This window comes from Scatophagus argus, chromosome 23, assembly GCF_020382885.2.
Source record: "Scatophagus argus isolate fScaArg1 chromosome 23, fScaArg1.pri, whole genome shotgun sequence".
Classification (NCBI taxonomy): domain Eukaryota; kingdom Metazoa; phylum Chordata; class Actinopteri; family Scatophagidae; genus Scatophagus; species Scatophagus argus.
The window spans coordinates 3,808,927-3,823,018 of record NC_058515.1 but is presented as its reverse complement, the minus strand read 5'-3'; the positions used below and the strand labels follow the sequence as shown (position 1 = coordinate 3,823,018).

At 40.7% G+C, this 14,092-nt stretch overlaps 3 protein-coding genes across 10 annotated transcripts in view; 1 reads left to right on the top strand and 2 right to left on the bottom strand.

The window, feature by feature from the left end:
• Positions 1–31: 31 nt before the first annotated feature.
• LOC124054892 (ependymin-2-like) lies at positions 32–2,586 on the bottom strand. Its single transcript, XM_046381357.1, has 6 exons — positions 2,415–2,586; positions 2,169–2,203; positions 1,900–2,034; positions 864–1,050; positions 687–774; positions 32–540 (listed from the first exon to the last, which is right to left on the bottom strand). Exons 1-6 carry the CDS (start codon positions 2,479–2,481, stop codon positions 408–410), a joined length of 645 nt encoding a protein of 214 aa, XP_046237313.1. The 5' UTR covers positions 2,482–2,586; the 3' UTR covers positions 32–407.
• A 1,305-nt stretch (positions 2,587–3,891) lies between these two features.
• Positions 3,892–11,640, bottom strand: alpk1 (alpha-kinase 1). Of its 3 annotated transcripts, none has more exons than XM_046379928.1 (14): positions 11,524–11,640; positions 10,743–10,981; positions 9,619–9,773; positions 9,343–9,541; positions 9,011–9,070; positions 8,835–8,921; positions 8,688–8,764; positions 8,486–8,581; positions 8,296–8,400; positions 5,970–7,791; positions 5,563–5,710; positions 5,321–5,483; positions 4,541–4,727; positions 3,892–4,399 (listed from the first exon to the last, which is right to left on the bottom strand). In XM_046379928.1, the coding sequence occupies exons 2-14, from the start codon at positions 10,855–10,857 to the stop codon at positions 4,176–4,178; spliced, it is 3,438 nt and encodes a 1,145-aa protein (XP_046235884.1). In that variant the 5' UTR covers positions 10,858–10,981; positions 11,524–11,640; the 3' UTR covers positions 3,892–4,175. The 3 variants fall into 3 exon arrangements, with proteins under 3 accessions (XP_046235884.1, XP_046235885.1, XP_046235886.1); XM_046379929.1 differs by having other exon boundaries at positions 10,743–10,984; positions 11,524–11,560; XM_046379930.1 differs by having other exon boundaries at positions 10,843–10,984; positions 11,524–11,560.
• An 821-nt stretch (positions 11,641–12,461) lies between these two features.
• The window catches only part of LOC124054219 (RAS guanyl-releasing protein 2-like), a 34,278-nt gene continuing 32,647 nt past the window's right edge, over positions 12,462–14,092 (top strand). For 3 of the 6 annotated variants that reach the window (XM_046379932.1, XM_046379933.1, XM_046379931.1), the window contains exon 1: positions 12,464–12,912. The gene's annotated coding sequence lies outside the window, so the exon portion shown is untranslated. Of the gene's footprint in view, positions 12,913–14,092 lie in introns of all 6 variants that reach the window. The other 3 variants (XM_046379934.1, XM_046379935.1, XM_046379936.1) reach the window with 2 other exon arrangements.

The following is a 14,092-nucleotide window of genomic DNA, read 5'->3' as shown; positions in this document are numbered from 1 at the left end:
ATTGTATGTTACATACAGAGACAAGGTGGAATGTAAGCATTTCCTTTGCTATTGATAGATTTTATTGATCCAAATTATTTGGTCACTTGTCAGTGCATCCATAGAAAGTGGAAGCGTACACACAATCATCCACAGCATTAATATAGTAGGTGGTAAAAGTAAAAAGTAACATCCCAATGAATGCCAGGACTCAACATTGCACTGCATCCAGATAATCAATGTTATTCACTTCCCTTCAGTGGTTGTGTATGTAAGTGACAGCCAAGCAAGCTCTGAACATAACATAGTATATCTAGTTGTGTGATAGTTTCACATGCTTTTAGTATAACAAGGCTATGATTCAGTCGCTCAACTTGTTTTGTCTAAAATCTCAAAGAAGGGTTTGTGAAGCTGGTTAAAGGAGCCCCTCAGTTCTTAAAGAACAAGCCGAAGAAGTCTACTGGCTCCTCTTCGCTGTCAGCTTCCAGCTCTGCGTCGGGACAAAAGCTCGGCGGAGTGAGGAGAGTGGGGTCCGAGATCCCAATGACGTTGTTGAAGAAGCTATCGAACACAAAGACAGCAACATGTCAATCGTATTGTCAGATGCGAATATTTATGATTTTCAAAAGTTAGTGTCTGACCTGTCATTGTTGCACTGCTTTCTGCCTAAAAGAGTGATTTTCTAGCGTATGCTTATGTAAACCTACCTTGTCAATACCCATCCATACTGGCTTGTCTGGGCCAGTGTACTGACGGGGATGCATCCGAATTCAGTGACCGTGCTTATGTACTTTCCTGTTTAATCAGAGATAAAAATGAATGTGTGAATCTGGGGCTGATATAGAGTTGTTGAATAGAGTTGTAAGCATTATGTGCTCCCTAACCTCCTTTGTCAGGCATATCTCCTGTCCAAGTGTTCACCAGCAGTCCTTCTCCAGGTCCTGACGAGCTGCCCAAAACAAGCTGGGCCAGTAAAGATGCAGTTTGTGGGATTTCCAGAGGGTGAAAGTCTGGTTTCAGTGGCATCTTCTTGCATGTGCGAGCACGGTCATTAATCTCATAGAGGGTAGACTGGTGGATGAAAGATGTGATGTTATGAGAACCATCGCTTATTTTGGTTAATTTGACATTCTTTGTTATTTCTTTTACACTTGACTTATAAACTTAAAGAACAAGTGGCTGTGTATAAAGTAAAGTCCAATTTAGTCCATTCAGGGTTACTTTTAGCATGTAAATTTATGCACACTTATGCTTGTAATGCTTTTTAAAGCCACTATACAATAACAAAGTGTTTTAATTACATCTAAAATTTCCATTTAATTTTTATTCTAAGTGAAATGTAAAAGAAATGCTGTATTAAATGTGACTCTTCACACTGAAACTGATAAAACTGGATGAAAATATTACATGCATTCAAAATACTTAAATTTAATGTTTTAAGCAGTTATTTTTTGAGCGTGTTAACTGGGATTAATGTAATATAAACTGGCTTATTATCTCTCATTGCGGATTATGGTTTTGTTGATGTGATAACCAAAGGACTGGCACTTAGGGAAATAATTTGGAATCTCCACATAACATTTATACTCCTCTAATTTTGCAGCAGACAGATTCTATGACAAATTAAAAAAGACTCACTGCATCTTTGCACAGCGACCTATCATTGTGCAGAATTTCTTAAATTGTTTTTTACTTGACCCTTTTTTGTCGAGTATGGAACCTGTTCTGAAGACGGTAACATTTTCTGAACCAGAATAGTAAGTACAAAATATTCAGTATAAACTGAATATAATCCTGGTGGAGTTCTTCAAAGTGGATCTTTGTGCTTGTACTTTAGAGAAATTATTGTCCCTGTACTTTTCACTTCTAAGCGACTGCACTATAAAACATTTGCTATGTTTATGTCATTGCTTTGGTCACCTGTTTGAAGAGCAGAAGAACATCAGCGGTGAAAGTCTTGTTTTCGTAGCTGCCCATCTCCATGAGCCGTATCCGCTGTCCAAGTGCATCATACACGTATCGGGCATACAGCCACAGCTTCTCATTCTGTGTGGACTGGAGAAACATGGTACAAGTTTATGTCTCCCTTTTTTTTTCACACACTGTAATTATGATTGGTCTGTACTGTACGCTCAGGTGCTGCTTTATTGGACTCATACAACACAGACTTTGAAAGAATGAACACTTACCACACTGAGGCCCCCAGTCATAAGAGGAGGACTTTCTGCATTTAGAGAAAAAGATGTGTGAGATTATAACAATGCATTACTTAACAAAAGCACACATTTGACGCAGTAAAACAGCATTAAAAAAGATTGCTGTGTAATTCAGCAATGGCAAACATTGCCAGTACAACTATTGTTATGTATTTAAAAAAACAAGAACTGAGAAATCCATTCCCACGACCACAATCAAAATCACTTTATTTTACTTACTGCACGGGTGAGGTTTCTGTGCCAGGCAGCCAGCCAATACGCATGCTAATATCACTAAGAATCTCATATTGCAGGATTCCACTTTCTTGTTCTCAGACAGCCGCAAATACTCTAGCGTTTGAAAGGAGAGTCGCTTCCTTATAAAGACAGACGCTAAGGTTCCAGGCAAACGTTCACTTCCTGGGCTTTATTCTCCACCCTCCTTTAACCCTTACTGAATGTCAAAGCTACAGTGGAAAGCTGTTATCAGGCTCACATCAAGATCGAGGCCATAAAACCCTCTCCTGAGTATCTCTTCCTCCCAATAACACCTCTTGTACTTTATGTATTGTTTTTAACAGAGGACACATCTGTACAGAAGATTCTAATAAGGGAAATTGCATTTATGCAAATTTTATAAGCAAACTAGAGAACATATTTACCTAAAAGACTTAATACAATATCCTGAATGAAAAAAGTGTTCTAAAAATCTCACTTTCCATCCAATGCATGTAAACACAGTGATTTTGTGCACACTGGGTCAGGGGTAAAGAATGTTGTTTGTTGTTTCTCTAAGCATGGAGGCTTATAAACCCAGGACTGGAGTTTGGAAGTGAGCAAACAGCTCCATGAATTATGTCACTGTCAACTGGTGCAAAGGTGTGTGTGATTGCAGTCATTAAAGCACCTGAGTCAAATTACTTTAGGTGACCTGTTTGTATAAAAGGTATGTATTTCTGCTTCTGGCCTTGTTTGCCTATTCTTGCTGAATCATGCACCACTGATATAAGTTTGATGATAAAGGGAGTGGAACAATATTTTTTTGGATCATGTCTATTGTTGCATAGGCTGAAATTTTGAACAAATGTTTGCCAGCGACAAACACACCTCGACATGAACAAAGTTAAATGACCTTGTTGAGCAACAGTCACCTCATTGGATGGATAATGCTTGTTAAATATCATGAGATCTCTGATTCACAGAATTTACAGCCTTTCTACTTTGTTGTATTCAAGTCAATCGCAACCCTATAATGTTTGAAAAAAAGATGACTACATGTTTTCATTTGCATCCTGCTTACATTTCACATATATTTTGAGAGTTACTACAGATTTTGAAACGTCTCTTATTTTATATCTGTGGAGATTCTCAGTCATCCAGGTCATATTCACTCAAAGAGTTAAAGCAAGGCGTCTGGACTTGTGAAGATTGATTTGAAGACGTTTCACTGCTAATCCAAGCAGCTTCATTAGCTCTTTGAGTCTCTTATTTTACTTTGCATAGTTTATAATGTTAAAGTCAAAATTAACTTAATTAATTAACTTAAAGTCAGAAAAACTGCAAAGAAACTCAATAGCTAAAACCAAGGTGTAACGGAGGCAGTGAAAGACCAGCTCACGCAATGCTGATGATGGAAAGATTCCAAAAGGTGCACTCGCTATACACATGACTGTATTAGTCACTGTGTCAGGTGATTCCAGCAATGCCAATCCAGTCAGACAAGACAAAGACTTTATTTTCAAAACAAAACAAGACACAAGTATTTCATTTATAGCAGCAGGAAACCATAGCCTTCAATTCCGTGGCCGTTAATCACACGCGTTATTTTCTGATAATTTTGTGGCTTTTCATTGTGTTGAGTGTATCAGAGAGTGGACACTCCAGACAGCACTACAGTTAGAATGTACTTAAACTGTACTCGTTATTCGTTCCTTTTAACTTTTCTTTCATAGTCTGCGTATTCATATTCTATACTCATATTCTATACAGAAAAAAAATCACTTAATTTGAATACAAAGGTTTCTGAGGCATAACATCTGCTTGTCTGATCAATGCAGGTAGTTTGAGCAGCTGGCAAATTGCATTGCACTCTGGTCCATGTTGCTCTTCCAGAAAGTACCTGAGGCCTCTGGCAGCAAAGTTGGAAGGACCTTTGGGGGTCTTGGTGGAGTGAATCTGGGGGTCAGTGAGGTAGGTCAGACCTTTTCCATTGGCTGTCACCCAGCCTGTGAACAAAAAAAGAGGGAAAGTGATGCATTCACACCTAAGAATGAAAGCCATATATCAAATGATAAAACTACAGCATTGCGGTCCATGGACAATCATCTCATTAAAACTGATTTCAGTGAATAGTAGTCTAGACACACCTTGTAGGTCTACAACAACTTCCTGGCAGTCAGAGGACAAGTAGGTAAAATGTCCAAAGGCAAGGCCATATTCTGTAGCCTGGAAGCTCTTGTCCTTCTTTCCAGTGTTGTTGGTCAGTTTGACAAAGTCTCCAAGCATGTAGGGCTCCACTGTTACACAACCCACAATCTCATTTCCATTCAAAATCTATTTAGGTATACAGAGAAAAAGAAGGAATTTAAGAAATATTAAAAGCCTGTTTTGGTATGCAACTCAAATATGGAATATGGCTGATGAACTTATGTAATGAACTTATTATACTGCTACATGCAATTAAATGTGCTGTTTTACTCAAAATAGTCATTGCAATTAATTTTACTATTGGTCCAGTTGGTCCAGGTTCATTCAGGAAAGAGCAGAGACACTAAAGAGAATATAGGCCACAAAGCTTTTATATGTGTCATAACTTTTTATGAGCTTTTAAAAGGTCACAGTACATTTTAGACTACTAACCAACATTTGCTCTACAACTGTCTTGAGACTATATATCCAGTCACAGTCTAACTTCTGGAGGGTGAACTGGGGCATTACATTAGAAATTCAACCAAAACTGCTTCAGGATTGCTGCGGGCTATTTTGCACTCTACCGTCTCTATTAAAGGTCCTATTAAAGTGGTATTTATGAATGAAGTACTTTTGATTTTGATGCAACCTTTGCCATCTCTGCCTTACCTGAATGAAGTGAACCTTTATTATTTAATGTTTGGCGTGTTCATTTTGTCTTCACGATTTGGTCTCACCAAAAGTGCTTCAGAGGGAATGAAGAAGATCTGAGCCATGACTTCCTTGTCGTAAAGACTCTTATTGAATTCAGTCACATAGTACTGAGCTGTCATCTGTCTCTCCACGTCTTTCAGGTGAAACTGGATCTCTTTTGGCTTCAAGTAATCTTTTCCCACATAACTAAGGACATAAACACGCAATCACAGTGAGACTAGAAGTCACAGTGTTCAAGTTTTGCCTAGAATGTGTCGCTTCATACCTGCTTAACCTTTCCTCCTGGTGTAAAAACTTTACCCATATTGCTGTTCTCTGCTTGCCCTGCATCCCCATGGGCTCCCCAATGTAAACACAGGTCTCCGTGGCTGTCCACAACCCTGAGGCTTTAGAGAACTTTAAATGGAGAGCACCTAATACAGATCACATTCAGAGATTATGAGACAATTTTAATTAATATTTTATACACTCATAAAAGGGGAATTCTGGTATCTGGTTCACACCAAAATGTAAATACATGGCCACCATTTTTTACCACTCTCCCAGTCCATCAATAACAACCAATGGCAATAATTGGTGAGAACTTCCAGTCCGGACCAAAGTGGTGGACCAACAGACTCACACTGCTATGTGACTTAAATGATGTAATAACGTTAAGTAATTCAAACTTACTGTAGGAAGCTCTGTGTTGCCTGAGTTTGAATTGTGTCTTGTCACTGTGCAGCCTCCTCAGCAGACATTCATGGCAAACTCCAGCCAGTAGGGCTTGGTAATCCTGCTGCGACAACAAATACTTCCTCTCAGGGACCACACCAGATGCAGTGCTATGCTTTAGACAGCTGTAACACAAGGGGTTCCTCCTCTGAGGGGCATTTGCCTTTTCTGTAGGGGTGACTTCATAGGATCGGTGTCCACTTTGAATTTCCTCCAGCATCTCAAAAGAGCTCTCAGTAGTGGTTTCAGTGGAAGCACACTGTTCTGGGGAAAACTGGGAAACGTTTGGGTGTGGGGTGGCTAAGGAGTTCTGGGGAGCAGGTTCTGCAGAGTCAAGTTCAGTGTCCATATTTGGGTCAATATGAAGGCTCTCCAGAGGCTGTTTCAAGGACAAAGCACTAAATTGCCATTCAGGTGCGTGGTTTTTGTGTGGAGAATCACTAGTTAAATCACTGGTTTCAGAATCAAGTGTTTCTAAGAGGAAGAAAGTCCCATCTGTTGACCTTCTGGTTTGGTCAGTTTCTGCTTTTGATTGGCTGTTTGGCTGAGGTATTTTTTCTGTCATGGAGTTCAGGTCCATTGAAATTTTCTCCCATGATGAGCCGGAACCTAAACTGTCACTGAGGGCACTGGAGGATGTTCTGAGATACAGCTGGGATAAGGACTGTGCTACTCCTTCAGCTGCTGATGGATTCACTGGCACATCTACAACATCAGTCATCCAGTCCTCCTCGGTGCACAGTGTCTCTATTCCAGCTTGTATCACTTCATACTTCTCAGAATTACTACTCGCATTGGAGGAGGAAGTGGCAGGTATTACAGATTTTGGGAATGTATGGGAACTGACACCGGAGTTACAAGCCTCTAGGTTTCCCTTCTTGTTTTTATTAGTGGATTGTAGCTTACTATCTGACCTGTCATCATCCATCTCAGTGGTCACACAGCTCTGCCTGCTTGAATTTTCTTCATGTTCAATAGCAATGCTTCCTGGGTAGGCATTGCTGCTGGGCCTGGGAGACCCTGAGCTACTCAAGGAGAAGTTCTGCCATGAAGAGCCAAGGTTATCCGTGCTTCCTACAGTGGTACATAGGTCCAACTTTTTAGCAGATGAATCTGAACCTCTCTGTTGTAGCTCCTCTCCTTTGAGATTATCTTTTAATACTTTGCAGGCCTCAGTGCTACATTCTGTATTGATTGTACCAATGGTTGTCCCCAGTGCAGTTATACATAGCTTTGCCCCTTCTATCTCATCCTTACCCCTCTTACAGTTTGGGTTCATTGTCTCACACAGTGATGCATGATACTTCTGGAATCTCTGCATCACCTTAGCAAAACCTTCCAGAGTGAAATTTACTGATGTGTCTTTGAAGCTTCTGTAGCTGTCAGGAATGAAAGATCCCTTGTCTGAATTAAGGAAAGGTTCCACTTTCAACAGAAGCTTGACTTGGGTGACCAGATGCATGATTTCAGCACAGAGGCTATCTTTGTCTTGGATATCTGCATCGTAATCATAAAAATTTGCTAATGCTTTTTGGCAAGCTTGGGTTGCCAGTGCCACAATCTCCAGAGGAGTGCCAAGCCATTTGTGAGTGACAGTGAGGGAATAGGCGGCCTTGAGGAAAGTGTGAAGCTCCTGCTTGCTGGTGACCAGGTCACCCTCTGCTTTGGTGAGCAGGCCAATTGTAAATGCATCTCTGGCCTGCTGCAAGAAAGACTGCCTTTGAGAGGCAGGGCACTCCACAGAGAAACTGTACGACAACAAACAGGTCCCTTGAGTAACCTGAAGAAAAAGAGGTCAGAGTTTACTCATTTATATCTCTAGGATCCCTTGGGGAGTTAAAGGAGAGGCATATGAAGCATGATCTGTACAAGCATATATTAGATAGCACATATTTTAGATTCACTGAGATTTACTGTGATGTCTATAGATCAGCAAGGAAATCATAATAAATGTTTCATAGAACTTCCAAGAACTTGTATACGTTTCTAAGTTTTCTTCCGGATCAAAGTAATCTGGTTAATTTTGTTTCATCTTTAATGGTGTAAATTTGCCAAAAAACACATCATACAGTATGTGTAAACATATACAGGCTCTAAAAACAGGGCTCAAGATGCAGCTCACAGCCAATGACTCCATGGCAGAAATAACCTTCCTCATCACGCAAGCTGAGGTGCTGGGGCAGTAGTGGTGGTGCACTTGTCTCAGTTTTGACTGAATGTGAACTCACAGTTTCAGATTCAGGAAACTGTGAACTGTCAGACAACTGTCAACTGAACAACTTACCACATTTGTCAACACATAAAGTGAAGTGTACTGGCTGTATACAACAGCCATCTTTGCTGCCTGGGCTGCTGAAAGAAGACGGTGACTCCTGTCCCCAAGTAAAGACTGCTCAAACAATTAGACAGACAGATATAAAACAATTATATAAAGCCAATGATACTCAAAACAGCATTATATTAGTTGGACTTACCAAATCAATATCTGGATTTGTCCTAAAAGCATGGAAGTCCTCATCATTCATAGACACTAATATGTTGGCCAGTATGCCAAGAGAGGTTCCAATGCCCTACAAAATATAGAGCAAGTTTTTATGACAGTGTGTATGGAATGTGCATGCTTACAAGCTCATAACGCGGCAACTGTGACAGCAGTATTGTGGTTGTCTGGATTACCTTTTTATCAGGTTGAGGAAGTGCATAGTAGCCAACAAGAGAAGCCCAGATTAACTCTGCAGCCTCGAGCCACAGGCCTGAAACAGAGAACTAAATAATCATAATATTCTCATAACTATTCTTTTTAATTTAGGAAAAAGAGCTTACCTAGCTTCTGCAGAATCATTCCACGCACTTGAACACTAACGGCCTGCACAAGAGCCCTGTCACTTTCAGAATAGTAGACCCAACAACCTTTATAAGAAAATGCAGATTAGCTTTTTATTTACTTTGTAAAAACATTTTGATTAGAGGCAGTTAAAATGACATAGCATGGAACCAACCTGTGCCGCCACTATTGTCAATGAGACTGCTAAGTATGTATTCTGCCTTCTGTAGTTTGCCTGTAGGGAAGATTATTATAATGTTCACATTCCACAATTGGTTCACAAAACCAATCATTCAATAGCTCTATAATGAAAATGGGTACAAATGACAATTTAATGAAAGACTTTTCACATGTAAAGTTCATGTTATGAGTTTGTATCAATCACTATGGTCTCTTAAAGCAGTGATTAGGATGATTAGGTTTCACATTTATTCAGTGTCACAAAGCTAAGAATAGTAATGAAGCATCATCACCAGGCCTCAACTCAACCCTTATACCACACTGTACCAGAGTTAAGGTAGACTCTGGCCTGTCGTATGACCAGCTGGGGGGCCACAGGGCTGTCAGGGTGGCGTCTGTGGAGCAGCTTGGTGATCTTCAGAAGCCGGCTGGACTCATCCTTCCAGTAGAGGAAGCGATCGACCAAGAAGATCACGGCCAGTGCTGAGCATGCCTCCTGAGCTACGATGGCAGCCTTTAGAAAAGCCTGGCAACACAGTAAACATATTTAGTAAATATGTGTAACACCATAAGAAAACCATCACTTAGCTATGTGATTATTACCAGCAGCTGAGATAGGTCCTTGCAAATGAGGTCACTGAGGTTTGTCTTGTCATTGTCGTTGACTGACTGCTTATACTGCCACTTCTCGGGCACAAAGGGCCACTTCATTTCCACTGCCTCCTGCAGGAGAGAGGCCAGTTCTGCACACAGCGAGTCTAGGGAAAGGAAGTGTAATTTAATAACCGTTAGTTTCAATAATCATGAATTACTCTTTTAACCTCTTGCAGGAAGAAATAACTTTACCTAAAGGTCCAGTGTGTAGGCTTTAGGAGCAGAACTGGAATATAACATTCATGACTGTGTTTTCATTAGTGTGTGATCACCTGAAAGTAAGAATTGGTGTGTTTTTTAACCTCCATGGAGTTTGTCATGTTGCACTGCCATGTTTCTACACCAGCCCAGAGCGGATGAGCCAAACACTGACTCCAGAGAGGGTCTTTTGCGCTTTTACATTTTTAGCAGCCACCGTAGGCATGGTTGAGATGAGGAATGTTCAGTGAGTTGCAATCTGCAGTCACAGTGCTAGGTGTCGCTAAATCCTATAAACTGAATCTTTAAAGCGTCCCTATGAATTTTTCTGGACAGACTGCCGCTATGAAAACTTTACAAAATACTGACAACTGAACTTCAAATAGTGGTGATGGAACAGACTTTGTTAATTATTTTTTGTAGTTTTGGACAGTTTAAGTATTTTGTTTATTAGAATTGCTTGAGTGTTACTTTTGGATTAATTGTGTGATTCAATTCACATCAAAGTCAAAACAAAACTAAAAACAAAACAAAACAAAACAAAACAACAAAACAAAACTTTTTTCTTTTTTTAATTTTTTTTTTTTATCGTTTCTGTCCTTCCTTTGGTAGAGAGGTGTTGTATTGTATGGGTTATACTGATTTACACATACAGATTTATAATGAGCAGTGGCCCACACTACACTACTGAGAAGATTAAAGGACAACCCCTCATGTTCACGCCAACTGCATTGTTCGGAATGCCTTTGTCCCTCATTATCAAAACAAACCATTTGTGTGGATTTTACAAGAGCACCATCCCACCACCAAATCTCCTTGACCAAATCTTGACTTCCTTCTGAAAATTGACCAAATATCACCATCTTGTGTCTGACCTTTGCAGCTACAGTAGTTCAGCCTCTCTGCATCTGTGGGCTGGTGGGACTGTTGAGCTGCTGCCACTGCTCTGAGACACTCCTCTAATAAATCCCCCACCTCTTGGCTGTCCATTCTGGTAAACAGATGTTACAGCTGTTTGCTGAGATGAAAGGATTTCCTCCTTTCGTGGCCTCTTCCCCCTGTGTTGCTATGTTGGAAGATTTAACAAGGGGAATCCCACTGACTGACCAGTCTGCTGCTGAGAAAGAATTACACCATCAGGGTATTTGTTTCACAACACAAAAGGTTCAAAGAATAAGTGAACAAACAACTGAAAAAATAACTTGGCAAATGAGTAAATAACATTACCAAAACAAAATCCATTCCTGTCTTTTTTTTTTTTTTAAATGAAAAGCCATGTGTGGAGTCTCATAATGTGAAGAACCTCTGTTTATAAACCTTTAAGAGAACTATGTGTTTGTGACATTTCACAATGTCACATCTCTCATTGAGAGATTTTTAATAAATTTGCAAAAAAAAATCAAACAAACTTGTTTCACTTTGTCATTATGGGATATTTTTTGTAGAATTTTGAGGGAATAAAAAATGAATTTAATCAATTTTTGAATGAGACTAATATAACAAAATGTGCTAAAAACGAAGCGGTGTGAATACTTTCCGGATGCGCTGTACATCAAATACAGCGAGAAATGAAAAGAGAGAAATGAAATTTCCTTGTCAAATGTCTCTTTTGCCATAATTTATAACATAGACTCTTAATAATAAAACAGCACCCACCGTGACTTCAGGCTTCCTTCTTCCTGGTCGGGCTGCACTTTTGAAACACTGGGCAGGACTAGACGGTGCTGAGTTCAAATGATCTCGGAAATTTAAACTTCCGAACTTTTAGAGCACGACTCCCAGCATTAAAAGACTTGGCAGAATCCCTGTGTTAGCATCAGAACAGCGTGAAGACCGGCAAGTAATTAGGGTTTTCCACAGTTATCACTGCAACTTAAAGTGGCTATACTGTATATTTATCTAACACTGAATTCTGTTTTGTTGCTCATGCAAACCCAGAGACAAAAGACTCAAAACACTACTGGGACTTTAGTGATGAAATGTGTGATTATGGCGTGCTGTTCTCAAACTGACTGCACTTTCCACATGTCAAGAAGAACACAATTGTTGTCATGTTGTTTCACCTTTTATCAAATAAATAATTTTATGGTCGTCCTGCTTAAACTGTACTGACACAGGTTACTGCATTCTATTCACTTAATGCGACTAATGCAACATGTGACGTTGGGGGGCAGGCAGGCAGGCAGAGCCCATCCTGTAGCAACAGGTATGTGCGCTGTGTATGTACAGTGTATGAGAGGAAACAAACATATTCATTGAGAAATCTGTTTAATCCACAAACGGCAATGCAGCAGGTACACGCATGCAATATCATAAACTCTCCATGCCTTCACTGCACAAGCTGCCTCCTTCTTGTTTTCTGCTATAATAAAGCATGTGAACGCTCGATGAAATCTGAAGGTTTTTTGAAGCTTATCAGGTGTGTGTGAAACCGCACTATAGTAGAAGTGTGGACAAATCTGATACTGTCAAGGAAGGTATTTGATTGGCAAGACGCAGCGCAGATGATCAGCCAATAATGTGACAGTTTGTTATGATGTGTGACGGTGCGTTGGCATCGCACACGACATGCATGTGCACATGTGGTGTTACTATGATACTACCAATAGGCGGGACTGTAGCTCTGCAGTGTGATTGTGAGCTGCACAGCTGGCACATGACGAGAAGGCTGACACGCGATCCAGCTGCGGCCAGATGACTGAGCTCAGCTGCCTCTTCCACACCAGACACACATCACATAAACAACTTGCTCGGGAGAAGACTTGTGCGCATTGTGCCGTGAAAAAAAAAAATACCCGCATTGCTCATTCAGCGGACCGTCTGCATCAACTTCGAAGAAGGATCCGAACGTAACCCCCTCTGATGAGTTCCTCTGGGTTTCGATCATCAGTACCTCTCTCCGCATGACTTGCTGTTCCCTCTCCGAAGCCAAAGCCGTTTTGACTTGACGGTGCTGCTGGTGATGTAACGCACTTCATCTCAGTGCTCACTCCACGAATCACTATAACCTCCTCTGCCAGACATGGGACCCTTCAGACTCTAAAGGTAAGAAATGTGGCAGAACTTACATGTTAATGCAAAACTGAGGCCACTTGAGCTCATGTTGTTATTTTTACGCACGGCGGTTTCAGAATTGTTTTTGGTGTGGTTGTGGTCAGGCACTTAAATGTAGAAGTAACCTCTCCGGACTGCTATTTTGATAAGTTATCGTCTAAATGTGTGCTACTGTATTGCAAATATAAAGAGGATTAGGTCAGGACTTGTCTTCTTGCACAATCAACCACAGCTATGCCAGCCCAAGAATGACTCGTTAGAGTGTCGCAAACGCGCTTTGTACCTTGTGTTAGAAAAAAAAATAATTACAGCTGTTTTACCTGGACAACAGCTGTCAGATATCTAATAGTTGAACTAATGGAATAAAGTGGCCTGTGAACAGTCATTTTCAGGAAGAGGAGTGGAGTAGAGGAGGATGGAGGAATGCCTGTACCTAAAATTAGATTGAGGCAGGATCTGTAACCGTTGATTGGAGGATGGTGGTAAACAAAAGTCTATTGTCAAGCATGGTAAAGCCTTGACCCATCATCCACGATGCATCTTTTCATACTTGATAAGCTGCATGCTGAGGTATCCATCAAATGACACTGACAATGACTTTCAAGGCCCCTGAGCGACTCTGCGAATAACCAGTGAACATGTTTGTGGTGATGAGAATTTTCCCTGACTGGAGAATAACAATCAAGGCCACATCGCAGTTCATTGTGAGTCAGCCATGGCTGCTGAGTTAAACAAGTGAGAGGTCAGACTTACCTTGCCCGCTTTATTTTTTGTTCACTCAGCCCCTTCATTACCTTTTCACTTAGACAGGCTGCAGCTGTCTGATTGTGGTGATTCAAGGTGATTTTCTCTTGCCGCCCTCAGAGCAGCAGGGATTAGGAGGCATCTTTGAATGTCGGGGCTGCTGATTACTTTCCCTACAGCGTCTTTGCCGACTTCACCCCCGCTTTATCCACCCGTGTTTTTGGTGTCAGAGCAGTGGGATTTGACTTGTAAGCTGTGACTGGGCTGCTTCTGTGGACATTTGAAAGTCTTAGCAGCTGTAGTTTTGCAGCCCATTTTATCCTTGTGGGAGGCAGAAAAGTCACTTCATTGTTTTTGAATGTGGCTGCTTTGGCTGTAACTGCAACATTGCAAGCGTTCCTATTTTGAATATTGGACAAGCATGCTT

Bases quoted from the DNA above. Each gene is read 5' to 3' on its own strand.
- LOC124054892 (XM_046381357.1), bottom strand. From the start codon at position 2,481: ATGAGATTCTTAGTGATATTAGCATGCGTATTGGCTGGCTGCCTGGCA. The intron at 2,204-2,414 runs GTAAGTAAAATA...CTCTAAATGCAG, and splicing joins ACAGAAACCTCACCCGTGCA to AAAGTCCTCCTCTTATGACT. The intron at 775-863 runs GTTAGGGAGCAC...CTGATTAAACAG, and splicing joins AGATATGCCTGACAAAGGAG to GAAAGTACATAAGCACGGTC.
- alpk1 (XM_046379928.1), bottom strand. From the start codon at position 10,857: ATGGACAGCCAAGAGGTGGGGGATTTATTAGAGGAGTGTCTCAGAGCA. The intron at 8,765-8,834 runs GTAAGCTCTTTT...TCTCTGTTTCAG, and splicing joins AATGATTCTGCAGAAGCTAG to GCCTGTGGCTCGAGGCTGCA. The intron at 5,711-5,969 runs GTAAGTTTGAAT...GATCTGTATTAG, and splicing joins GCAACACAGAGCTTCCTACA to GTGCTCTCCATTTAAAGTTC.